The sequence below is a fragment of the Plutella xylostella genome, chromosome 21 (genome assembly GCF_932276165.1).
Source record: "Plutella xylostella chromosome 21, ilPluXylo3.1, whole genome shotgun sequence".
NCBI classification, from domain to species: Eukaryota; Metazoa; Arthropoda; class Insecta; order Lepidoptera; family Plutellidae; genus Plutella; species Plutella xylostella.
In genome coordinates this window covers 7754789-7782018 of record NC_064001.1, presented here as the reverse complement: position 1 = coordinate 7782018, position 27230 = coordinate 7754789, and the positions used below count along the sequence as shown (strand labels likewise).

The 27230-nt window shown below is 43.2% G+C and overlaps 2 protein-coding genes and 1 long non-coding RNA gene across 3 annotated transcripts; all 3 read right to left on the bottom strand.

Moving 5' to 3' along the window:
* Positions 1 to 563: 563 nt before the first annotated feature.
* LOC125490237 lies at positions 564 to 2159 on the bottom strand. The gene is made up of 3 exons (XR_007267560.1): positions 1794 to 2159; positions 1372 to 1487; positions 564 to 776 (listed from the first exon to the last, which is right to left on the bottom strand). It is a non-coding gene; the product is annotated as an uncharacterized LOC125490237 (long non-coding RNA).
* A 5950-nt stretch (positions 2160 to 8109) lies between these two features.
* LOC125490206 lies at positions 8110 to 9093 on the bottom strand. The gene has a single exon (XM_048628678.1). It carries the CDS (start codon positions 9076 to 9078, stop codon positions 8110 to 8112), a length of 969 nt encoding a protein of 322 aa, XP_048484635.1. The 5' UTR covers positions 9079 to 9093.
* Positions 9094 to 16910: 7817 nt separating this feature from the next.
* Positions 16911 to 23986, bottom strand: LOC125490169. Its single transcript, XM_048628603.1, has one exon. The coding sequence runs from the start codon at positions 23322 to 23324 to the stop codon at positions 17526 to 17528; it is 5799 nt and encodes a 1932-aa protein (XP_048484560.1). The 5' UTR covers positions 23325 to 23986; the 3' UTR covers positions 16911 to 17525.
* Positions 23987 to 27230: the final 3244 nt, after the last annotated feature.

The window sequence follows — 27230 nt, the reverse complement described above, 5'->3', positions numbered from 1 at the left end:
TCATAATAAGCTTAAGTTGAAGTAATCACAGATTCTTCATTAGTAGGTTTAGGTAAGTATAATCACGGTTATTGTCATAATGAAATATAACTCATTTAATTACAATCACAGGCCGAAAGTACTGTGGCGACATCTATAATGAATACGCGCAAGCATAGAAGTCAAGATATAGATCCAGCAAAGAGATATCAAGGACGACCAACAGATGGCATGGAAGAGTGAAAGCAAAAATACCAAATCCTACATCGCGGTATCTAAGAATTACAGCTACTCAGTATATATACAGAATCCCGACATGTAACCGTCGGGCAGTTGCCCACCAAGCTAAACCGTCCAGCTTGGTCGGAGGATCCTCCCTTTTCAATGGAGGAGTGGCAACACCTTCGCTCCTCCATAGTACTTTTATTTATACTTAAGTTATTCATTAAACAATCTTTAGGTAGATTAGGATTTAATTATTTTTATTCTCCATAGTAAAAAGTCACGTTACCAACTAAGTTTCTATGAAAAATGATATATTTTTTTCGCGAATATTTAAATTCTGTTTTCAGTTTCGAGCTTAGATATACCATGCTGCACATGTAGCTTTCAGCTTAGTATACCCTTTTTGCCACACCTTGTATAATGGTTTTAATAAATATACCTAAATAACTTCGTAGGTGATTATAGGGTATCTATAATGCCCAGATAACTGAATCCTGTAGGTGTAGAACTTGCAAAAATTATCAACAGCCACTGTAGCTTGCGACGTTATTGAAGAACACACGTAAGCTGCGCTGAAAAAAAAATAAGGCAAATTAACGTCTTATTAATAAAAATATTTGTTTTTTTTTTAATATTATATACATATATATATGATATACGAGTAGGTAGATACGAGTAGTAATAACGTTATTTCACCTAGACTATTTGTTTGGTAATTTATTGTCATTTGGAGACCACAGCAAACAGTGGAGTAAAATTTCTTATCAGTAACTTATTGCAACAATTACTTGAAACTGCGAACTTTTGTGCGAAAAGGGTAGAGTAGAAATACTGTTCATTAGTGTATTCGCCTTTTTCAATATATATGTCCCATAACCGACCTCTATTGTTTTTGAGGGAAAGAGATAGCTGAGAAAACAATTTGGCTTTTGTCCTAAACCGGTTTGGTCGGACGGTGCGTTTGAAACTTGTATGAAATTTCACAGGGTGTGAATTACTTACATAGGTATTTAGTTCAGAAACACGTTTTTGTCGCTTGTAGCTGATAGGTACAAATGAGTTTTGACAAGTAAATTGGCTGTTATAACTTTATCAACTTCAGCACCACAACACTGTATAGGCCTAGCATAAGCACAATACCATATGAAAATAGTGATAAATTCTTACCCAGGATTTGTTATCTGGTAATCATGTATTCGGAGCCATTGCAGTTTTTAAGCGCATTACATCAATGGAGTCATGATAATTTATCGGCGCATTACATCGATAGGCTGTGTTTTCACCTGAAATAATAATGGGTAGGCTTATAGGTAGGTTACACATATTTTTTTTAATACATATATTTATTTGATTTTTACAGCAACAACAACAAGATATGTACATGAATGCCTTGATTGCATGTATGCACAATTTACTCGCTCATAGTGTAAAATTGCTAATTTAATAACAATCCCCATACATATTAAGCATAGATATTAAAAAAATAATTTGGCTACGTTACTTCAATAAAAAATCATGTTAATAAATAAGCTGAGCATAACAAAATGGGATGGCTTGCTTTGATATTGAGTATTAAAAAGGATACTTACTTGCAATATTCAAACATAGCACTCACTAAACACTCTTATCTGCATCCACTAATATCTTTTAGAATATAACATCTTGAATATTCATTTGCGTATAGAGCACTCACAATATTTTAACAACCAACAATAACACCGATCGTGACCATAGTTTGCACTAAACTGTAAACAAATTATCAAACAAAACATGCAAAATACTAACCCCAACTTCACCGGTGGCGGCGTGCGGCGGCGGTCACATAAGGGACGTAATAAATACCGGTTTGCTATAGCTTGTCAAGATGTTATGCGGTCGCTCACGCGTTCTATGCGTGCGATGCATGCCGGTTAGAAAGGAGACAAGGATAGCAATATTTGTTTGATCACGGGATAGTAAGGGATGACAATAACTGACCTAGGTACTACATCGCCGTAGTCGTCATCGCTATCGTTTGTCAAGATAACAGAGATAAATGTGTGCGTGTATAGGCATACGTTTTCTCTGTACACAGTAAGGTAAAGGCTAAGAGCAAAAGCAATAAAATGTCATACCCAAGATTAGTTTAGATACTATTGATGCAAAGTATGACGAAATAAATGATTTATAGATAAATTCGACATGAGTACTTCAATGCTACGGTGCTATTATTTTTGTGTACTGGCTTGCTTTGGCATTCTCGTCCACTTTGATTTGTATGAAGAATTTGATATAATTATTTAACAGCTTTTATCAAGCTTAAAATTATAATAAATAGAAGCGACTATTTCACGACTATTTTTTGAGACATAATTCAAACCGATAGTCATAGTAGTTCCAAAGATATTCGATATTTTCAAAACCTCCAGCTATAATCCTCCACCAGGGCTGCAGCAAAGTACCTTTATATCTCTGCTATCTTTTGACGACTATTTCTAAAATTTGGCATGTCATTACGACTATTTCACGACTATTTTTTGAGACCTTAACCAAGTCGATAGGCCTTACCGTTCGTTCAGAAGAGACTGGAGGATTATAGCTGGAGACCTCCAGCTATAATCCTCCATAAAGTATAGCTCTAACTCCGAAAGTATGATACGACTATTTTTTTGGAAAACACGACTATTTATGACTATTTCACGACTATTTTTTGGCATCATCAAAAATAGTTTCTATTGAGTTTCAATTTTGGAGGATTATAGCTCGAGGGACGTAATAATAGACAGTGAAAAAAAAGACTTAGTAAAACTATTTTTTCTGTTTATTTAATTGGGTTATGAAATCCGACGAAATAAAAATGCCGGAAACGGGAACGGGTCTTCGACTTACTGGCAATGGCAACATCGTAGTTTATTTTCTCTATTGGCAACAAGGCAACAATATGGCAACGGGTGGAAAAATTGCTTTCTGCTTTTTTATGTTTACTAAATAATATTACTAATTTGGAAGTTCATAGGAATAATTATAATCGAGATTCAGTGCGGACTTTAACTTTAGCATAATTAAACAGAAACACTTGGAACTTACACAAGTCAGACCGATTTAACCTTTTTCTCGTGGTTCAAGTGTTTTGTTGTTTTTCGTGTTAAGTATTACTTCAAAACAGTTAGTATTGTGAAAGTGGAATGTGATTAATGTGATTATTTGAGGCTGCGGTGGTTCACTCAGATGTCTGTGAAGAGTTGAAGATGTAGTGTTGTGTTTGTTGTGGAAAAGGATTGTTGTGAAAATGGATTGAACTTTGGAATTAACTAGGTATGTTTTTCTTTGATTGTATCCCAAGAATGTTCTTGTTGCAAATGCAATGTTTCAAAACTAGGGAGGTATAACGTACAAATTCCAAACATACTCTTGTGTTTCTAATCAGTAATATTTCTAATTTGCGGCCTCCGATTTATCATATGCTTTTGAGGTTATGTTTTTGTTTACAATAAACACGTCAGCTTTTGACGTAATGATATTAGAACGTAGGGTTGCCAAAAACGATACAGACTAATATATGGATTAAATTTTGTATGGGACGATAAAAATGTCGTGCGCCCGATTCCAACATCGAAAACGTTATCTCCGGGATAAGTTGTGTGGACCCTTTTCGGCTTAATATACCAATTTTGCAACACCCTGTGGTAACGCCGCTAAGCCGGAGTCCCTTCGATAGAAAAAAAATAAAAGAAACTACAGCAAGGTGTCTCACCGAGGGAAAGGGTTGATGAAGTGTCGTGCACCTACCTGGTCGCTGGAGGCAGTTCAGGAGACCAGGAAAAGGCGGCCGGCTTCCAGACCCTCGCCTGGCGCCACGTGCTCGATCGATCAGAGATCAGAGCAATCCAAAGCACTGCAGCACTCAACACACACACTGATATTCTTCGGTTAGCGGTTCACCACGAATAAAGAAGAAGCGGAAGACTTTAGCAACTAGCCAATCGTCTATTTTGAAAATAAGTTCAATCGCGAATAACTTAGCGCGACGGCGGCCATGAATTCGTTTTCGGAACTGATTGTCTGTGGGTGGCGCAGACAGTGTTGCCACACGTAGCGTTGCGGTGCACGACATAAGCGGAAATAGGGAAAAGGATTTTAGGATCGAAACCTTGCGAAAATTATGAAAGTAAATATATTAAAAGATAGGTGGCGACACCATTTCCTCCCCCCTTAAAGGGTCACCTTTAAAAACATTCATAAGTGAAACGAGACAAAATTATAGCCTAGCTAATGCGGTAACTAAAACTAATTATTATAAACTACAGCGGTAGATACTAATGTATTGTTTATTGTGACGGGAGCGGACATAAACGTACAACCGGGCGAGCGTATGTGCCCCTAGCAGTCCTTACAGTAACTACCCGCGTTACTCCATCCCTTGAAGGATGAACTTTGTCGACAATCGCCAATGGCCACGAAAGCGGAGGCGCGTTATCATCTATGATAACTACAACTGTTCCAGGTATAATAGCAGAGGATGGAACATTCCATTTCTGTCGAGTCTGCAAGCCATGTAAGTATTCCACTCTCCATCTCCTCCAAAAGGATTGTACGAGTTTATCGAGCAACGAGTGCCTATGAAGTAGGCTAAGGTTGTCGTCATGCACTTCAGCCGCGGGCAAAGGCGCGGTGTGAAGAAAATGGCTGGGCGTCAGCGCGGCGGGTTCAGCGGGGTCCGCACTGAGCACAGTAAGAGGCCGCGAATGGGGGCTAACGCGTGTGAATTTGCCGCTAGGGGCGCTGGTGTTGACTCAGGTCAAGTGACATTTTACTTTTCATATAATTTGTTTGGCGGGCTTCGTGATAAATTATGTTTTCGTTCATTTCCCTGTTGAAAAGTGATCTCTTTTTGCAAAATTATCGCAAATATGGATTATTTGTCGTTGAAAGCTGAATAATTAAGGAAAAGAGGCGCAAAAATAAGCAGTCTCAAAGAGCAGCTAATTTCGAGGTTAGTTTGTTTACTGTTTACAAACTTATTTTTTACGAAGTGTATGCTTGTTTGCTTAGGTAACAGCTATGTTTTTTCTTTTTACAGACACCAAGACTATGACCGTAACAGTAACTTGGTTGGAAACGTAGAGGACAGCATCATACAACAAAATGATTCAGTGTATACTTACTGTTGAGTGGCCTTCAGAAACTTTGTATAGCAGTGTGAACACTAATAATAAAACTCCAGATCTAGATATTGTCACCAATGAGTACTTTGGAATTTATGTACAATGTATACCATCGCTCTTACGGTTAATTAAAACATCGTGATAAAACCTGCACATCTAGATTTTCGAACCCACCAACCTGCAGAGGACCAGCGTGGTAGGAAATGGTCCAAGCTTAGGAGTGGAGTTTAGACCTTAAGGCGATATGCACAAAGGCTCCATTCGAGTGAGCCAGGTGCAGGTACTGACACCCCCACAAATAATAGAATACTTAGTATACTATACTACCATTATTTAGTTTCAACTAACAACTTAATCAGCATTCATTGTGTGGATTACTAATGTGTTATATTTTTTGTATAGCAGTGTGTTTAAACGGAAAGGATAAATAAAAGTTAAATCAGTGTGTAATTCTTTTATTTTTATTGTATTTATTAAATGCCTAATCCTTATTTACATTATGTTCTTTTTGAAATTGGTTATAATAATTTTCACAAACACGAGATTGTCGGATAATAATTATTTCACAAGCCACTGTTTTAGAATAGTTTTATCACTTGTTAACATAAGTCCTCCTTTTCTTTCCGAACATAACGGATCTACACTACATTGCGGCATAGTAACTCGATGTGATGATAGTTATTTTATAATTAATAAGCTTATAAGATTCAAAATTTTAAAAACTTTATTTCGCGCCAATTTGATACAGTCTCCTTTGATAAGTTTGACAGCTATGGTACCTCTTGACCTAAGTCGACAGTGGCGCCAACTGGTGAGCAAAAAAACGGTAGTCCCCATTGAGTACACTCTCGATTTGAGCGAGTACAGTAACCAGCTCTTCATATGAAAGCAGCTGTTGACCAATCACTTTAAATAGGTGATTCTTTACCACCTTCACCATGCTCTCCCAGCACCCCCCGAAATGTGGACTGGCTGGGCAGTTAAATTTCCATTCAATTCGGTTTTCTGTGAGCTCCTGCTTGAGACTGCAACTGAATTCGTCGCTGTTTAGAAATTTGTAAAGGTCGCGTAAGTAAGAATTAGCGCCGACAAAATTAGTTCCCCTATCAGAATGCATGACCTTTACCGGGCCTCGGCGGGACAAGAAACGCTTTAAAGCGGCCAAAAAACTGGCGCTGCTCAGGTCAGTCGCTACCTCAATATGTAGTGCGCGAGTGGTAAGACATGTGAAGACGCAAATATAGGCCTTCATAGCCTTAGCTCCACGGCGACGAACAGGAGTGTAAGCGATAGGCCCTGCGTAGTCACAACCTGTGTGGGTGAATGGCTTCGTAACTTGCTTCGTGCGACAGTCGGGCAAGTCAGCCATTAGCGGATAAGTCGGACGCGGCCGCGCACGAAAGCAAACATTGCATTGGTGCACTATCCTCCGCACTACGCGCCGAGCAGATAGAATCCAGTACTTCTGGCGAAGTAATGACAGGAGCAACTCTGGCCCTGCGTGCAAATATTTTTTGTGATAATATTGTATTATCAGGTTAACTGCGTGATCATCACGAGGCAGAAGTATCGGGTGTTGATTATCGAAATCTAAATCGGAATTGGAGAGTCGGCCGCCAACTCGGATTAGGTCGTTGTGTAAAAACGGTCTTAATTTATTAAGCACCGGGGAAACAGGCAAGTCATTTTTAATATTTAATAACTCATCTTTAAAATGTTTGTTTTGGAGTATTTGCAGCAATTTTGTTTCTGCGTACTCTAAGTCAGTAGCGGTAATACACGTAGGTTCGCGGCGTGGTAATAGTTTTAAAACCCTACATATATAAACGATTATTCGCAGGAGTTTGGTCCATGACGAGGAACGAGAAGCAGCGCGGTAAATACTACACTCGTCAGCAGGTGTCAAAACAGCGTGAACTAGGTTCCTTTGCTCGGGAACGACGTCTAAAGTGGAATCGTTAACTTCATCAAAGGAAGGCCACTGTGAAGCATTCGATGCTAGCCAGGACGGCCCGTTAAACCACAGCGGATGGGCTTTCAGTTTAGAGGGGTCGACGCCGCGCGACAGGCAGTCGGCCGGGTTGTCTATCCCCGCGACGTGATGAAAGTTTTCAGCCGATACATTTTCATTTATTTTAATAACACGGTTGGCAACAAATGTTTGCCAACGGTGAGGCGAATTTTTTATCCAATAAAGCGCAACCTTGGAATCTGTGTAGGCGCGGACCCTAATTGGAATGCGGGAATTATACGTTTCAAGTACTGAGCGTAATAATTTCGACAGTAAAAGAACTGCGCAAAGCTCCATACGAGCAATCGTATGGGGCGGGGTGGGTGCTATCTTGGACTTCGCGCAGAGAAGGCGGACCACATTACCCGACGGAGAAGCGACGTGCACGTACACAACGCCGCCTTGCGCCTGCTCACTAGCATCTGCGAACCCTACCAAGGTCACCTCGCAACCAGTCGCGACGCTGAGACAACGAGGGATTTTTATCTCATTAAGCGCCGGCAGTTCGCGACAAAATTGTCGCCAAAGCCTTACTACCTGGTCGGGCGGGACTTCGTCCCAATCCACCTTCAGCTGCCATAGTTTCTTAATTAATAACTTAGCTACCAATACAGTTGGCGCGACGAAACCCATTCTGTCCCAAAGTCGGGCGATCGTTGACATTATGGTGCGTTTGGTACACACTGAGTCCAAATCAGAAGGGTCGATTTTAAAATAAAAGTCGTCATTATCAGTAGACCAACCGAGTCCTCATATTTTATGTTCTGTAGCCTTGTCGAATTCAACCTCAGTAGGTATCTTGTGCGAAGCGGGCAACTCATTGAGTGCGTATTGTGAATTACTGTTCCATTTAACAAGATCCCACTGGGCACCCTTGAACATTTGAATCAGCTGTTTTGCTGCGTCCACCGCCTCCTGTTCTGTATCAACAGAAAAGGCGATATCGTCCATATACAGGCAGGACGGGACGATCTCCGCCGCGCGGGGATACTCGGCGCCGTCATCGTCGACGAGCTGCTGCACAGTGCGGAGCGCGTGGAAGGGACTTGACTTTAAACCGAAACATACTCTATTAAATTGATATAGAACCAGAGGATCGTTTGGATTAAAACGATATAAAATTCTCTGATAGCGTCTATCAGATTCGCGAAGCATAATCTGCAGAAACATCTGTTTGCAATCAGCGGTCATCGCTACAGCGTGTAGGCGAAAATTTAAAATAATTTTAAACAAGTCCCCTTGTAAATTTGGCCCACTGTGCAGCACCTCGTTTAGCGAGACACCGGATGAAGTCTTGCAACTTGCATCTAACACGGGGCGCAGCTTCGTGGTAGACTTGTCCTCGCGGAGGACACCATGGTGCGGGATTATATAGCTCGGGGACAAATCGTCCGATGACGCCTGCGGGGGAACGGTCAGTGGCTCCACATAACCTTTGGAAATATAGTCCTTAATGACGTCATCGTAAGCGGCACGAAGCTCGGGAGAAGCCTCGAGCTTCTTCTCCAAACACAAAAAACGTTTGCGAGCAATGTTATAGGAGTCCCCAAGTAAAAACACGTCTTTATCAAACGGGAGAGCTACAGTGTAACGGCCGGTCACGGGGTCACGTTCCGTAGTCGAGCGGTAAAAATGTTCACATTCAACATCCGTGGGGTGCTGAACGGGCGAGCCGGGGACTTCTTCCAGTTCCCAGAAGCGGGTAATTAAATGATCCATAGGCTGCTGTGGCACTATGGCATGACGTCACGCATGCTGGGCGGGCGGCGAGCGCAGGCACGACTCCCATGAGTACGTAGCCTAGCACTGTATGAATAGCGGGTGGCCCCGATGGTCCACTGGAGACCACGTCGTCGGGAAGAATCAAATGCGGAAACAGCGAAGCACCAATCAAAACATCGATTTTGTTGGGCGTAGCGAAATGGTCGTCTGCCAATGCTATTTTATTAAGATATGGCAGGGCGGTGGAGTCGACATAAGCGGTAGGTAAGTTGTCAGTAATCTTATCAACAACTAAAGAATTGATTTTGTATTTTATGTTATTATTAAAGCGCGAGAAAAACTGTAAGTCTACTGTCCCGTGGGATGCCCTCTCCGTTCCCCCGAAGCCCCTCACAGTATGTTGAATGGTATTCTGCCGTAACCCCAAACGATCACAACATTCGCTGGTAATGAAGTGACTTTGCGATGCAGAATCCAGCAAAACCCTTACAAATTGTTTATTACCCTTACTATCGTACGTAGCTACCATAGCGGTAGCGAGCAAAACAGTAGTAGGCGTATTACATTGCGGCGTACTACTCGTACTTTGAGCGGCAGCGGCATTAAGCACGCAAGGACGCGGAGCAGCAATGAACGTCGAACACAACGCGACGTCCGCTTGCGCGGGAACGGATGATTTCGCATCAGCTGGCTGTGACGTAAGCGATGCACCGCCGCCGCCGCCGCCACCAACCGAGTCAATGACCGCGGCGCGCGGTGGCACAGTGGTTAAGTTCTGTAAAGCGGGTGACGGATTCGACTCTCGATTAAAATGTAATAGCGAGTGGTGTTTTTGTTTACACACTCGGCATCCCGAAGCGGACTGACAGGAAGCAATCTTATGCTTCGTACTTAGGCAATTTATACAGCCATTTAAATTCTTCGCGGCTTGAAAACGCTCGTGAGGAGACATTTTATGGAATTCGGGACATTTGAACAAATGATGATGTACAATGTTTGTACATAAACACTTGTGAGCGGAATTAGAGTCGACCGTACTAACGTACGCATTGTAGTGAGGCGGCGGGTTTTTGTTATTAGATCTAGGGCGAACAGCCGATCGTGATGCTGATGCAGCGCCACCACCGGCGGCCGCAGTGGTCGGTGCGCGCTGTAATATTTTAGTTTGATTATCCAAGAACTCAACGAGCTTATCAAAGGTTGGAATTTCAGACTGATTATTATTACTATTCTCAAAAGTACGCACGGTATCAGGATCTAATTTAGTTAAGGCAGTTTGCAAAAATATGAAGTCTTGTAAGTCTGTTAACTTTAGATTCTTTAGGGCGCGTACTGCGTTAACAAATCGGTCATTAAAGAAATCCAAATTACTCGCAGAAATCGACGACAGCGGTTTGAATTCCATTAATTGTTGTAAATAGGTAGCTGCTAGCGTGCGCTTATCTTCATACCTATTTACTAGGGTATCAAATAACGTTTTATAATTTTCAGCGGAGGGCGTAATGCCCGCACAAGCGGCCTGGGCCTTGCCTGTTAATTTACCTAGCAAATAATGAAGTTTCTCATGATCTGAGAGGGACTTATTGTCGTGAATAGTAGATTTAAAATTGACATAAAATAGTGGCCATTGGCGAATGTCACCATTAAAGCTCATCAACTCGATAGGCGGTAAATTAATTTTACTTTTTTGTGGAAAACAATCATTATTTTGGGTAGTTTTCGTGACTACGGTACATGACGCAACCAAGCGTTTTACGCGACAGTACAGCTGTTCGAAAGAAACTAGCGATTTATAATCTGGCTTGGCAGTAGGGTCATTGGACATTAAACAGCTGTTGTACTGATCTAACACTTTTTGGAAATCTGAACGAATTGTATCTACATTAATACTCGCATCGAGAAAAGCTTCTCTCTCCTCGTTCCCTTTATTTATTTCGGTAGATAAATCAAACGCGTATTGTAAACACTCGAACAAAGCATTACGTTTTGCTTGCAGTGTCGCGAGTTCATAATTATGTTGCACCGAATCTTTTTCATTATGCGGTTTTGATGCTTTCGACATCGTGAAGTCGGAAAATAAAATGAACAAACAAATTAAACAATCACAGGAAAGTGGGTGTACAATTGGAATGATAACTTGATAACGCGATTGAATATGGCGCCGCGCCGGCGCGGCGGGCGCGGCGGCGAGTGAATGTGAGTCTACCTTCTTATGCCTATTATTGCAGCAAGCGTAAAAATGCGTGACCTATTTAAGTACAGTAGCCCTAACTACTAATAGCGGGATAATACTTTATGTGTATATGAAGCGAGATGATTATATGATTATTACGTTTTTGGAAAGCGTACAATGTATGTCGATAAAAAGCGGTTAGGTAAATAACCTATGCAGTGCGCCGCGTGCGCACTAGCTTAAGTTCACTTTTTGGCTTTGAAATAAGCTAAAAAGGGCGGTTTTCTCCTAATAGGTGACCTAATAGAGGCGGGGAAATAGTAATCGCGGGTCGAAGGACCACATGGTAACGCCGCTAAGCCGGAGTCCCTTCGATAGAAAAAAAATAAAAGAAACTACAGCAAGGTGTCTCACCGAGGGAAAGGGTTGATGAAGTGTCGTGCACCTACCTGGTCGCTGGAGGCAGTTCAGGAGACCAGGAAAAGGCGGCCGGCTTCCAGACCCTCGCCTGGCGCCACGTGCTCGATCGATCAGAGATCAGAGCAATCCAAAGCACTGCAGCACTCAACACACACACTGATATTCTTCGGTTAGCGGTTCACCACGAATAAAGAAGAAGCGGAAGACTTTAGCAACTAGCCAATCGTCTATTTTGAAAATAAGTTCAATCGCGAATAACTTAGCGCGACGGCGGCCATGAATTCGTTTTCGGAACTGATTGTCTGTGGGTGGCGCAGACAGTGTTGCCACACGTAGCGTTGCGGTGCACGACATAAGCGGAAATAGGGAAAAGGATTTTAGGATCGAAACCTTGCGAAAATTATGAAAGTAAATATATTAAAAGATAGGTGGCGACACCACCCTGTATACAGGGTGTTGCAAAAAGGGTAAAAAAATGATGCATAAAAAAAACATTCTCCATAGTAAAAAGTCACGTGACCAACACAATTTATATGGAAAATGATTTCAGTTTCGGGCTTAGATATACCATGCTGCACATGTAGGTTTCGGTGTAGTATCCTTTTTGCAACATACTGTATTTATTTGTATGAAAAATGGGAACTACTTAATCTAGAAAGTTATTTTATTCGTTTGTATATAATTTTATTATGGTGGGATAATTATGTTTGTTTGATATCGAAGCATACGCCGAATAATTAGCCAATAGTCGTCACGGACAAAACCTAATGGAAGGTTCACACTATCAGCTACAAAACACACCATTATGAGATACAAAGTACAAAGAATACGTCTACTACTATCCCTGAAAGTTTCAGGAGGATACGTTTTGTACTTTCAGCTGTTTGTTGATTCTCAGTCAGTCATTAAGACCGAAGGATTCTATGTATAAATTGCGATTAAGGGTCACTTTTACCAAACGCTAAATGTATTTAAAATTGTATTTAAATCAATTTTTAAATATATGTTGTAGCATCATAACAGACTTTTGACAGGCTACTAAATACGTTTAGCGTTTGGTGAAATAACACCTACATCTGTACTCGACTGTGTCCTCAACTTAATTGTTTATTTACAAGAACTGTGCGCTAATTGTGTCAGCTCGTATCATTTTATTATTTACTTAATTACTTTCCGACAAAATACTAATTTACTGCTCGTATGCTTATTAGAATAATGAAACATTTTCATCTACGTATATTGTGAAGGCTCTAGGTACCTACTTACTTCTTCGACCAGGAAGCCAATTCTCAACAACTTGCTTTTGAGTCAAGTGTTCGAATTTATTGCAGAATAACCAATATTATTAATTAAATCTTAATAAAAACAACTAAAAATTATACAGCGATAAACACTAAATATACCTACCTACAAATTTATTATTAAAATGTCTAGACTTGGCTATACTACAGCAGCTACTGAATCTAACAACTAAACTAGACAAAACTTACACACATAGTTCTGAAATTCAAAGTTATTTTTGTATTTCCAGAGGACTAGTGAAATAATGGAATTTACGACATCATTAAAAATACTCATGCAAAAACGGCGATGCAGCTCTCGATCTGTTACGTTAGTATAAAAATGTACAGCGAAAAGTGGGTGAGTGGGATCGTGAGAATATTAATGTATGTACTTAAAAAGAGCGAATACTTTCATCAAAACATAGGTGGATAAATTAATTCAAACTTACAGTTTAGGCTTATTTCCGTCTGATGCAGAGACGGTGGAGATAACCCTGTACATGTAGGTATCTATCTACTACCTTACCTTATACAATTCAATTTAAGACTCTTGAACGAGTTCGTGATGTTCTATGACATGTACTCTTATCTTAAAATTTGCATCAAATATAAATTAATTTAAAAAATGTCTTGTCATTATAATAGACAGCAAGTATAGTTCGTGGACTCTCAACCGGCGGCCGGCGCGGCCCGCGGTCTGCCCCAAGTTTTAATGGTTCCCAAACTTTCGCATATTTCGCCGATATCTCCACTTCCACAGGCTTTGAGTAATTGCCTCAAATTACGGAGTGGCTCACTTCGGTGATATTATAAGAGAGCAGAGATAATTTTATTAGAGGCACGCTGTATATTTCCGAGACTCAGAAGTTTTCAAGCCAAAATGTAATGGAATGGCCTCTTGAGACTTGGCCGTTAAGTTGTTTTATATCTGAGACTTAAAACGGATTTATGGACATTATGTTCATTCAATTAGGTGTGAGAGTTCCTTCTTTCATGTTTCTTTATAAAAGAAGTATAAATAAATATTATGGAAGTGAATTTACCATAAATAAGTAGGTAGTAGGAAATATTAAATACCCTTACAAAATAAATTTAATTAAATTACCTACAATCAATACAAAACCTTCCACGTTGAATAATCCATAATCGTTGAACTAGGCTTAAATCGTTAAACTATGAATAACAGTCGGGCTTTTGGTACCAAATACGTTTGTCTAACCTAAATTAATACCAATATTGACTCACAATAATCTACTTCGAAAACTATGTAACAGTTTCTCACGATTTGATTTTCGCCTGATGGTGTACCCAACAAAGTCTAGACACAACGAATTTGTATTCCCTGAACCTGCTCGGTGTTTCCAAGAAAGGTCTCGACTTGATGTGGAAACGAACCCGAGGAAGCCAGATGACGCGGCCAACTTACGAAAACAAACATATTTCAACTCATACGTATTCACGAATGCGCCAAGCACGTGACGAAGTTTCAAGTGTAATCCGACAGTCCACCCGGCAATACAGTGGCTTTTAGAACAATTTGCGGACCCTGTTAAGGGAAAGGTTGGAAACACAAGACAAGGTAATCAACAAATCAAAGACAATCAGGGGCGCAAAGTTTGGGGGTTTGGATCTAGTTTTGATCTCTCTTTATTTTGGATGAACTAGAGCGTAAGTAAGCATACGAAGTTACAAAGAGTTGTTTGTAAAGTTTACAAAGTAACAAAGTGTGACCGCGGCAGCTTTGATTGTGGGCTGAGCGTCTTTGTGTATTCAAACTTGCGTCGCCGGCTGTGCTTGTTCCTAGCGATGGAAAATGCAATTTTTGTAGTTGAACCGTTATTGTTCTTTCAGTCGTATTTATGTTGCGGGCGCTCGCGGCAGTTTCCGATCGCTCCATGTTGTGATATGTTGTATTTGATTCTATAGCGGCTTTTCATTTGATCACCTTAATTTCATAAATTTAGAGGGAAAAACAATAATTGATTAATTTTCATCGTCATTAGATTCATTATAGAGGCAATAACATTACTGTTTAGGCATTAGTGACACTAATAATAATAAAGGAACTTAGGTTTAGAGAAAACAAGAAATGTCCTGAGAGTGTGAGCCTACATTATTATACTCGATACGTATATCAATTTTAAGGAAACAGACAGATAGATATTAACATAAACATAATACCTACTAATTCTAGTTTAAATAAGGGATTTAGATTAGAGCCGACCGGAAGGGATCAGACGGAACGGAACACTTCCATAATATTATATTATATGTACTACAGTATATGAGTTGCTATAATTTGTTATAAGCTACACTGCTACGTGTACATATAGTACGATCAGTGGCCGGATGCGGTTTTAGATTCACTTATTATTCCACTGCGGAAAACACACGGACACAATTACCTTAAAAATATATAATATATGTCAGTCTGTAGTTTCTTCCAAAATTTCACCATTGGCAGGCAGATTGGAGATACACAGAACAAAGAATTAAATTACATTTATGGCTTTCAACAAATATTTGGCATACGATATCCACAATAGTTTTAATCCAGTGAGATGAGATGCGTAAGATCCTAGAAAGAATACAAAACCAATTACTTAAGCATCTACTAATAAGCAGATAATCATGTAAATAAACAACAGACACTAGATTACATTGCATGTAAACTGCTTATTAACACTATGTAATTCGACTGGACGTGTGTACTATGTAGTCTGGGGGGTTACTCTATATGACGAACGAAGTTTTGGAGCGCTGCTGCGCGAGCCACGATTCTATCTCGTTGTATTAAACGTGTCGATTGCACGACAGCTCTCGTTCTTTCGTTTTTCGTCAGTATAGAGTAACCCTCCTGTACTATGCATTACGTATTCAATGACAGCCGCTCGTGTCGATCAAAATCCTGATTGCATTATTTTTCATTTTCACCAGTCAATGCCGCTGAATCTGATGAAATATGGGTAAAAGCTGGCACGTGGCACTCTGGGGGTCTTTTCCACTATTTGAGTCAGTAGTTCCACGGACGAAATAAGTGTATATATATATATATATATATATATATATATATATATATATATATATATATATATATATAAATAAGTGTATGTATATATATAGCTACGACAAAGAAATATCTCTCTATGGGTACTACACTATTAAAAGCAGTTCCATTACTTCAGGCTAGGTGCCATTTACAATGGTATGTGATTTCTTTTCCCGAATTCACATAGATATTGCCACTTTGTTACTCACGAATCATTTATTCTTTGAAGTTAAATTTGTTTTTTCTGAATGATTTTTCTTTCTTTCTATGTGTTACAATATCATAATCTTTGCTGGGCTTTAATAATTCATTGCTAAATCGGTCTGGAATGGCACTGCGTCGTAATTTTATGACATGGACCAAAAATAGTGCAATTTCGTGTCTAGTGTTTAGCGGACTAGCGGCGCTGTAGATAAACCCGTGAAATTACAGATTTAACTCCGAGTGCCTCGTTTTGTCGTGTAATTTTAGTCAACAAACGTCTTTGTAAATAATTTACCGGGAGCGGGTAATTGAAGAAATTGTCCAAATAACATTAACTCTATAATACCCTTTAGACTCGCTGGAACAAGTGTGCTGCCACGGAACTGTGGCCGCATTTTGTTTTAAATGATAAAATAGAGTTTAGGGTGCCCATGTGGATTGTTATGAGCTTGTTTTATTTTGAGTGAATTCTTAGTAATGAATAAGCTAGGCTTTCCAATCTAGTCTAAGTTCTACTGGTTGACATAAGAAAAAAGAGGCGATCCCTTTACGTAACACTTATATGTGCGGTGACCTTAAGCATTAAATATCAGAATTTATAAATTGACAAGGTAAAATAAGTACATAATATAGCGTTTATAGCGATAGCTATAGTATCTCTTCGGGGAACCCTTAGTTTGAAGGCAGATTTAGACTATGTGCGGATCACTTCGACCGTTTCATGAACTATTACTATACGGTGCGAAGGAAGTGGCGGTTGCACCTGTTTGGTTCTTCAGGAAGATGAGGAAATGCCACTGACGTAGAGGTAGCTATATATTAGCCTGTTGAGTCTTCGAAATAAAACACACAATTCACTGGAGATGTTTACTGTTTCACTCTTTCTATTAAACTGACTTGCTGTGAGGTGTTGGCGTCTGCCTTTTATACTAATCTCTACCGAAGATAGAGAATTCCAGGAAGCTCTAGAAAAGACTCATAAGAAGTAGAATGTTCTAGATGGGGCTGCCATCTGTTGTCGAGTAGGTGAACTACATGGTCTATTTAGTGCACTATTGTTCTACTTCGTTATGCTATTTCCTACTAGATGGCGCTGGCCTCCTCACTTCCTGTCACTATTTATTTATTATTATTACTAAAGTAGGTAGGTGCTCGAACAACTAGTAGGTAGGTACATACTTAAACTATATCTATATCTATACACACACATAAGTAAGTATTTATCTTAGCGCTCAGAACCTTCGCGAGCGTAATCGAGTTAACTACTTGATCTAGTTATTTCTATGAACTATTTACAAATAAAACAAAACTTCTTTTAGTCGTTCCGTACATCTCTCCCGCCGGTCATCGCCTGCAGGGCGTTGAATTCTTTGGTCGGAACGTCTGGAGCTGTAGGCAGGATCACCAGCTTCTTGGTCGGTCTTCTAAGGGTTCCTCCTTTGGTTTGGACGTCGACTGTTCTTACGATGCCGTCTTGTCCGGGGTAGACAGCCGTGACAACGCCCTTTGGCCACGTGTTGCGCGGTAGGTTGCCGTCTGCCACCATGACAATGTCGCCAACCTTGACTGCTTCGCCGCGTCCGTGAGGCTCCCGCCGGTGCTGAAGTTCAGGCAGGTACTCTCGTAGCCATCTTGCCCAGAAGAGGTCGGCCAGGCGCTGAGAGGCGCGCCAGTGACTGCGGCTGATGAGGTCCTTGTCGTCGAAGCTGCCAGGCGCGTGTACGCGTCCTGATCCGCCGAGCAGGAAATGGTTCGGTGTCAAGGCCTCGGGGTCGTCGGGCTCGAGTGACACATGCGTGAGCGGGCGGCTGTTTACTGCGTATTCTGCCTCGGCTAGCAGTGTGCGCAGCACCTCTTCGGCTGGGTGCTGCTCGTTCAGGACGGCGTAAAGGGCGGTCTTCACTGACCGCACCAGTCTCTCCCAGGCCCCACCCATGAAAGGAGCCCCAGGAGGTATGTAGCGCCAGTTGATCTTCTGTTGGGCCGCTTCATCAGCTGTAGCGGCGTCGATTGATTGCCGCAGCTCTCTATCAGCCCCGCGCAGGTTCGTGCCGTTGTCGGACCATAGCTCAGTAGGTGTTCCGTAGAGTGCCATGTGCCTACGCAGCGCCATCACTGCCGAGCTAGTGGTGAGAGAGTCCACCAGCTCTAAGTGTACGGCGCGCGTCGTGAGACACGTGAAGAGCGCCACATATCGCTTCTGTCGAGTGCAGCCCACGGTGACTGTCAGAGGCCCGAAGTAGTCCAGGCCGGTGTAGGTATAGGGCCTGCAGTGGTGTGCAAGGCGGCTCGATGGGTGGTCTCCTGTAGGTGGCTGCGGGGGTGAATCTTTCCTGATGCGGCATGGTCGACATCGATGAATCATCATCTTCACCACTGTGCGAAGGCGGAGTATCCAGTAGTGCTGTCTGCACTCATTAACTGTAGTTTCGGCTCCTGCGTGCATCAGCTGGCGGTGTGTGTAGTCGATCCACAGTTTGGTGATTTGATGATTGCCGTCGAGTATTGCAGGGCTGATGACTCCTTGTTCTATATTGAGTGTACGGCCGATTCGCGATTTCAATAGTAGTATTCCATTTTCAGCGACGACCGCAAGGTGGCGCAGCCTGCTTCTCGCGTTCAGGGTTCTGTTTTTCTGTAAGTCTTCTATTTCTGAGTCGAAGGCTTGCTGTTGACTTAGGCGTACGAGTAGTATTTCCGCCTCACGTAGTAGCTGCCCGGTGAGCGGGAGGTATTTTCTGTCTTCTGTAGTTTTCACTGTCGCACGCTTGTTCGGTTTCGTAGCTGTTTTCTTGCGCCAGTCAGGGTCTTTTTCGCTATTTTTTGCAGTTCTTTTGTAGTTGACTCGCTGATCACGTGGCCGGCACAGCTGTATGAAGTGTAAAACTCTTGCTGTAGCTCGTAGCAGTTTTTCCCACTTAGAGAAACGGTTGTAGTCTGGCAGCGCTTCTTTTAGTTGTGCAGACTTTTCGGTAACTGAGGTCGTTTTCTCTTCGCCTGTTTTCTTCGTTAGAAGTGGTTTTTCCGCCGGCCAGGCAGTAGGGTCCTCGAGTAAGAAGGATGGGCCCTTGTACCATCGGTGGTCAGCGTCGAAGTCGCGTGGCACATCCCTTGTAGCGTCGTCGGCCACGTTGAGTTTCGTAGGTATCCAGCGCCATTCATTTGTAGAGCTGTTTTCCTCGATGTCAGCTATGCGGTGCGCGACGAACGGGCGGTACGATCTTGAGCCGTTCTTCAGCCATGTCAGCACCGTCTTACTGTCGGTCCAGAAGGTCTTCGATTCGGGCTTAACTTGGTGTTCTTCAATGACGGCTGCGGCCATACGGCAGCCCATAACGGCGGCTTGTAGCTCGAGGCGCGGGATCGAAGTGAGCTTGAGCGGTGCCACTCGCGCCTTTGCTATGACGAGCGATAGGTATGTCTTACCCTCTGCTGTTACCGCCCGCCAATAAAGAGCGGCGGCGTATGCGGACTCGCTCGCGTCGACAAATATATGTAGCTGTAGACTCGTAGCGTCGCTGTAGCGGGCGTAGCACCTCGGTATTGAGACACGGCCTAGCCCTTCCAGGTGCATCATCCATTGTTGCCATTGTTCTGAGAGGTCTTCATCTATTGGCTGGTCCCAGGTAGTGCCGCGCCGCCACGCCTCTTGAAGTAGCTGTTTTGCTCGCACGGTGACAGGCGCGGCAAATCCGAGCGGATCATACAGCGACATGACGATCTTGAGTGCTTCTCTCTTCGTGGGTATCTTCTTTTCTATGACTGCAGGCGGCAGACGCGCCAAGTCTAGGTTGAAACCGAGCGCATCGGATTTTGGCCGCCAGATGAGACCTAGGACTCGTTCGCTTGATCCATCATCGATCTTAATGTTCATGGGCTCGTTGCCTGTTTCGCCGAGTGCTTTGAGTACTGCCTCGGAGTTTGATGCCCATTGCCGCAGCACGAAGTGGCCTCGCCGGTGTATGTCGCGGACGTCCTGCGCCACCTTGATCGCTTGCTCTTCGGTCTTGTGGCTGTCGAGGTAGTCGTCGACGTAGTGTTTGTTGATAATTGCGTCTACTGCCTCGGGGTGAGTGGCTTCGTACTTGAGTGCGTTAATATTCTTCACGTAGATTGCTGTTGATGGTGAACTTGTAGCGCCGAATATGAGTGACGTCATTCTGTATTCTGTTGGCGGCCCATCACGCTTGTTGCCCCTCCACAGGTAGCGAAGGGCATCTCGATCCTCAGCGCGTATCTTCACCTGCATGAACATCTCGGCGATATCAGCTGTCACGGCGACTGCATGCTGTCTGAAGCGCATTAGTACTCCCGGCAACGACTGTAGTAGGTCTGGCCCGGTGAGTAGGTGGTCATTTAGTGAGACGCCTTTATATGTGGCTGCTGCGTCCAGGACAATGCGAATCTTGCCCTTGTTTGGATTGACGACTGCGAAATGCGGTAGATACCACACTTTGTTTGATGTGGTCGGTGGCGCGACTTCAGCGTAGCCCTTTGTAATAAGGCTCTCCATCTGTTTCTCGTACTTTTCTTTGAGGTCAGCGTCGCGATCAATCTTCTTCTCGATGCTGTGAAGTCTCTTCAGCGTGTTCTCGTAGTTGTTTGGCATGCTGAAATCATCCTTCTTCCACAGTAGAGACGTTTCATATCGGCCGTCGTCTCGTGCTATGGTGTTCTTGGTGAGCAGGTCGAGTGCTCGCTGTTCTGGGTCAGACTTTGGTGTCTTCGGTGTGATCGTTAATGAGTCGAGCGCGAAGTGTCTCTTCAGCTGCTCGTCCATGCTGTCTTCGAGGTTGATGATGTTGTTCACGTAGTGCACGCGCTGTCCCAGTGCGCGCGTGTGTGCACCGTGTAAAACCCAGCCCAGTGGTGTGCGTGAAGCCACTGGTTGGTGTCGCTGTCCCGCTCGCACTTCCGACGCCATGAGCAGGTGCCAATTGTCTTGCCCGATGAGCAGGCCTGGCTTCATGTCTGCGTGCTTCAGCTCGTGCTGGATGTCTTCTAGATGAGGGCAGCCGGCAAGGTCTTGCTCGGTGACACGCTGTGCGGCGAGGTGCAGCTTTCTTACTGTGCGTGCGTTGACTATGTGCGTCCCGCTTGCCCCCTCGAGAGTGAGTGTGACGCGACGTGATGCGGACTCTTCGACGCTTGTGTCAGCGATCACTTCTATGAAGAGAGGGTCAATAGGCCCCCTGGCTCCGATCCTCTGTGCAATGTCACTGTCGATGAGCGTAACAGTAGATCCGTCGTCTAGGAGCGCGCATGTGTCGACCGCTCCCGCTGGTCCGGAGACTTGCACCTTTACTATCTTGAGATACGCTTGCGTCTTCGGTGTCCACGAAGAGGCGACTGCTTCCGTTTTCTTTAATTCGGGCTCGTCTTTGCGCACGAAGTGAAGCAGTCGGTGATGTGACCTCTCGCAGCCGTCAACTTCGCATTTCTTAATTCTGCATCGGTGCGTCTTGCTGCGGTAGCGTAGACAACGAAAGCAGAGTCTGCTTTCCTTAGCTAGCTGCCAACGTGAGTCGATGTTGCTCTCTACAAACTTGCGGCATTCTGCTATGTTGTGGCCGGCGTTGGAGCATACTGGGCACGAAACTTTCTGTTCCGCAGTTGCGTGTGCCCTTTGTGCGCGGCGTGGCTGCTGCTGCTGTTGCTGCTGCTTCGGTTCGTAGGCGATGCTCGACGTCTTCTCATGTGCGTGCGGCCCGCATATCGAGGCTTCCCGAGTGAGGAAGCGGCTGAGCTTCAGCAGGTCGGGTTCCTCGGGCGACTGTGCGGCGGAGAAGTCGAACCAGCGAAGCTTGTGGGCGGCGGTGAGCTTCTCGACTGTGAGCTGCGTGATCTCGGGATTGTTGAGGTAGCGGTCGCGGTGCAGCTCTTGAAGTGTCGTTACGATGTTGCTTACTTCGTTTGCAAAGAAGCAGAACTCTGTAGCGATATCCGTAGGCCGGCGTAGTGCGCGCAGACGTTCCAACTCGGCGAGCGCGATGCTGTCCGGGCGCCCGAAGCACAATTCGAGTGACTTCATCACGTTCTCGGGCGTCGTGCTGGTGATGAGCAGGCGGCTGACAGCTTCCTTCGCTCTTCCTTTCAGGCATCGACGTAGGCGCCCCATGTTGTCGCAGGGCGCGAGTGATGCGGCGGACTCGTAGTAGGCGGTCTTGAACTGTAGCCACTCGTGCGGCGCGCCACTAAAGTACGGTAGCTCACTAATGTGACGCGGAGCCGGTGGCGGTGGTGGTGGCGGCGGCGCCCCGGCTCTTGCAGCTAGAGCAATAGCTTCGGCGAGGGCAGTGAGGCTCACAGAGTCGCTTGTCCGCGGCTGAGCGACAGGGACGGCGGCAGTGGAGGCAGGGTCGACGGCGGTGGCGACTGGCGGTGGTAGAACGTAGTCCTCATCATGCTGTCTGGACTCCTCAGCAGCTTCTGTTGGCGGTGGTGGTGCTGCTGACGCGGAGTGAGGCTCGTTCTTGATGGCCAGTACATTCTGCTGTGTCTTGAGCCACGAGTCGACCTTGAGCGTACTCTCCATCTCGGTACTGATGCTGCCGTCGTCGTCATCGGTGTCGGATTCAGCTTCAATAACTGCGAGACGGGCGGCGGCGAGTTCAGCTTTACGACGTGCTATTTCTTCTTTACTACGTGCTATTTCTTCTTTTGCTTCGGCGATTTCAACTTGACGACACGCTAATTCTTCTTTCGCTTCGGCGATGCGGCGTGCCTTTAATGACTTGGCCTTCGATCTTGCTGTAGACGCTGGCGGAGTAGCCCGGATGCATGACGGTGGGCAGGGCGTTCCGGCAGCAGCTGTAACCACCCTCGCGGCAGTGGAGGGCGGTGGCGGTACTCCCCCGAACACAGGGAGCGGTGCCCCCCCTGTTATGGGGGGCGAGACGCTATCCACCCTGGCGGCAGACGAGGGCGGCGTCGATACTCCGGTGGACACACCCGTCGATGTTGATGCTTTCACGGCGGTTGACGGCGTGTGCGTGTCGGAGTCTGTAGCGGTGGCGGTGGAGGCGGTGGCGCCGGCGGCCGACGATTCTTCAGTAGGCCTCTGTTCTAGGCCGCCGCGCTGTAGCCTCCCTGTCGTGGACCTCGTTACAGGCATTCCAAAGTCTTCAATCCGGCTCCGATGGACCAAATGTGCGGATCACTTCGACCGTTTCATGAACTATTACTATACGGTGCGAAGGAAGTGGCGGTTGCACCTGTTTGGTTCTTCAGGAAGATGAGGAAATGCCACTGACGTAGAGGTAGCTATATATTAGCCTGTTGAGTCTTCGAAATAAAACACACAATTCACTGGAGATGTTTACTGTTTCACTCTTTCTATTAAACTGACTTGCTGTGAGGTGTTGGCGTCTGCCTTTTATACTAATCTCTACCGAAGATAGAGAATTCCAGGAAGCTCTAGAAAAGACTCATAAGAAGTAGAATGTTCTAGATGGGGCTGCCATCTGTTGTCGAGTAGGTGAACTACATGGTCTATTTAGTGCACTATTGTTCTACTTCGTTATGCTATTTCCTACTAGATGGCGCTGGCCTCCTCACTTCCTGTCACTATTTATTTATTATTATTACTAAAGTAGGTAGGTGCTCGAACAACTAGTAGGTAGGTACATACTTAAACTATATCTATATCTATACACACACATAAGTAAGTATTTATCTTAGCGCTCAGAACCTTCGCGAGCGTAATCGAGTTAACTACTTGATCTAGTTATTTCTATGAACTATTTACAAATAAAACAAAACTTCTTTTAGTCGTTCCGTACAGACTACATGCACATAACTATGCACAAGGCAGTTATTGACGCCAGTGCCCGCTCCTAGACTGACTTCCACTGTTTACATGGAGTAGCAATAACAACATGAGGTATCGTTGCTAACTCCGCCGCAGCCGTGGGTCCGTGGCCTCCGAGCCATTTGCGGCTCCGGCGGTGTAATCAGAACAAAATCGCAGCGGCCACTGAGGGGTCACTATCTAATGCGAAAAAAACAGTTTCAGAGCGCTGCTGTGAAACTGTTTTTGTGAGCCATCCTAACTAATATGTATTATAAATGCGAAAGTAACTGTGTCTGTCTGTCTGTTACTCTTTCACGCCAAAACTACTGAACGGATTTGAATGAAAGTTGGTATACATATGACCCTGAGAAAGAACATAGGCTACTTTTTATCCCGGAATTCCCACGGGAAAATCGCGGGCACAGCTATTAACTCTATATGGTTGTATGAAATGTGCAGATTGCACGACAACTCCGTTCGTTCGTTTTTCGTCAGTATAGAGTGACCCCCCTGGCGTGCTCGTTCCTTTACGTGCGAGGGCTTATCTACATTTTGCAAGTGACGTCACTATTTAAGACTCTGTTATGTTGGACTAGACCGGATGGCGCAGTGGTTATGGTTAGTAACTTTGACTGCTGTGACGTGGGTCACGGGTTCCGAAATGTTTTTTTTATTCATTGAAATTCTTCTTTTCATGAATACCTCAAGGTCATTATGACAAAAGTTTTTCAGAATGAACAGCTGTGTGACCTACTTTTGAATCTACATCTATGAAAGACTCATCCTATATGAGGCCCATGGATACACGGCTTGACACCGCAGTGTATTCATAGCATACAGTAAATAAACATAATCATAAATTAATCAAACCGATATTAACCCAATGATTGACTATTAATCCGGCACTGAACCCGCCCACTCGATCAAATTATTAATTGTTATTAACACTGATATTTAAGTATACCGACGAAACTATTCAAATCAAATAACGGAATTTACATAAAATTCCGTTAATCTTATTTCATTTTGTTAGAGCTAAATTTTAATGTAAAATTTTAAAGTTCTTTAATGTCGTTAATAAACAAAGCCTACCTATATTTTTATCATAATCGTCGGGGGTTACAACTTGAGTTATTAGAAAAATATAATGTACAATATTTTACATATATTTTAAAGAGCTTTTATCTAAAAAGCTAATTTTAAAATAAATATTACGCAACAAAAGAAGTTGATTTAAGTCCTAACTACTATAATTATACTAGAACACAATACCCAGCCGACACAGATGTACCTACACTCAAAAAAAAGATACTTTAGCATCCACCCCCAGAACAAACATCTTGCCTCTTAAATGGACGATAGATAGATTAATAAAAGAATAGTTAGTTAATCGATGCATAAACACACAAGATCTATCGTCACATTTCGTGTCACCTTTCAATATTCAGGGAAGCTTAAAATTGCGCTAGGGTGGATACATATTTCTTTGGATGAATATAAGTGTACAAGTATAATGTCACATAAAATTAACTGTGCTATTTATATTTCTCTGAAAGAAGAAACCTCGGCAGGCCACTCGCTGAGATGTATGCCTCAATTTCTCAAGGCGCATGTGTCTGCTATATTTTGACATGATGGAGAGCGGGACATCCTTGGGGCTTCCCAGGTATTGCTAAAGTTGTGGTGTCTGACTGATGGCCGACGATTCGAGGTTACTGTTGGAACTTTCTTCCGGCGAATATCGCGGTTTTCGAGGGTCCTATTCCTATGATTTGCGTAGGTACTTTGTAGCGTGGTTTGGCTAAAGGCGACAGATTTTTTGATACTTAGGTACTTAAGTACTGTTAATTTTGGAAAAGTAGGTAAGTATATAATCAAGTTGCACCTCATCTGTTATGTATAAATATGTATAAGTAATCTCTTGGCCAGGCAATCTTGCAGGGTGCATCTTATGTAGGTGCATTAGGGTGTTCCACTTATGATTTCCTTTAAACCTTATTATTACATTATATTAACAAAATATCCAAAAGCCGAACTAACGTCCGATTAACTTATTTCACTCAACTATTTGGGTTAATTTTGCAGTAAATTCACTAACCTTGTCATAGCCGACTAGATATTAACTAAATTACCTTAAATACAGCCCATAAAGCATATTTTCCGAGCTCGCCACTGCAGTTGGGTGGCAAGTTTAAAACCGTATTACCAACTTGTAAACTAGGTAACTGAGCCGATAGTGCCGAGCCGATAGGGTTGGCTTTTTAGTTTGTAATGTTAGGAAATAATAATATAAGTAAGTATTTATTTGTTAGAACGAAAAACGTACAAAACATTAACAGTAACTTTGGTTGGCTAAGGCATAGGATTGCCAGTTGTTAACGACAACAGATACTGCAAAATGTTTCGTTGTAAAACTTAGTAAGTATGTACCTATTTATGAAATTTTACCAACTTAGTTTATCTGTACCTAAATATGTATAGTAAACCTAACCAAAAATGGGCTTCCCATATACCTTTACCTATTAGGTATATTATTATAATATTACTGGACATCACTAGTCCACATAAACCGGACGACACATTCTAACTAAGTAATGCGGCGGACACAACGATATTTTATACAAACTAGATGGAGTGTCAGAGCAAAATAAATGTCTCGAAAAATAACACCCTACTTCTAGCACTGAGCTCTTATTTTGATTCTATAAGTACAGTTAGTAGATTTGTGACTTTATTCATTGGTACAATGGTTGTATTTGAACTTTAAACTTTTGCATAGACATACGGAGACGAAACTTAATCATACGATCTTGGATGTTAAATATTATTGTGTTGTCTGATATTATTAAATCAAAACAAATCCAAAGTAACAGGTAAAATTGTAAAGCGTTGGGTCCTTTTCCTAGCTTCAGTCCTGTCGGTCATCCGTCCAATTGGGTTAGAGTGTGCTCTAATATACAGTGCACTATAAGCTACGATCTCAATGAAATTGGGTACCATGGTCAAAACTCGGGCAGGATTGATCAGTTATTCAGGCTCTACATTTAAGTACACATCTTTAACCAAAGAAAAATAGCCTAAAACGAGACTTGTCATGTGTTACGTAACCAGGTTATCAAAGCACGTGTAAGTAATTTCGATATAATAACACAATTTCACGACTAAGCCCTAATAATGATGAGTTGATGACCTATAGATTGTCTGAATCAGCACCAATTACCCACTGGA

Coding starts and splice junctions, on each gene's coding strand:
- LOC125490206 (XM_048628678.1), bottom strand. CDS start 9,078: ATGGATCATTTAATTACCCGCTTCTGGGAACTGGAAGAAGTCCCCGGC.
- LOC125490169 (XM_048628603.1), bottom strand. CDS start 23,324: ATGCCTGTAACGAGGTCCACGACAGGGAGGCTACAGCGCGGCGGCCTA.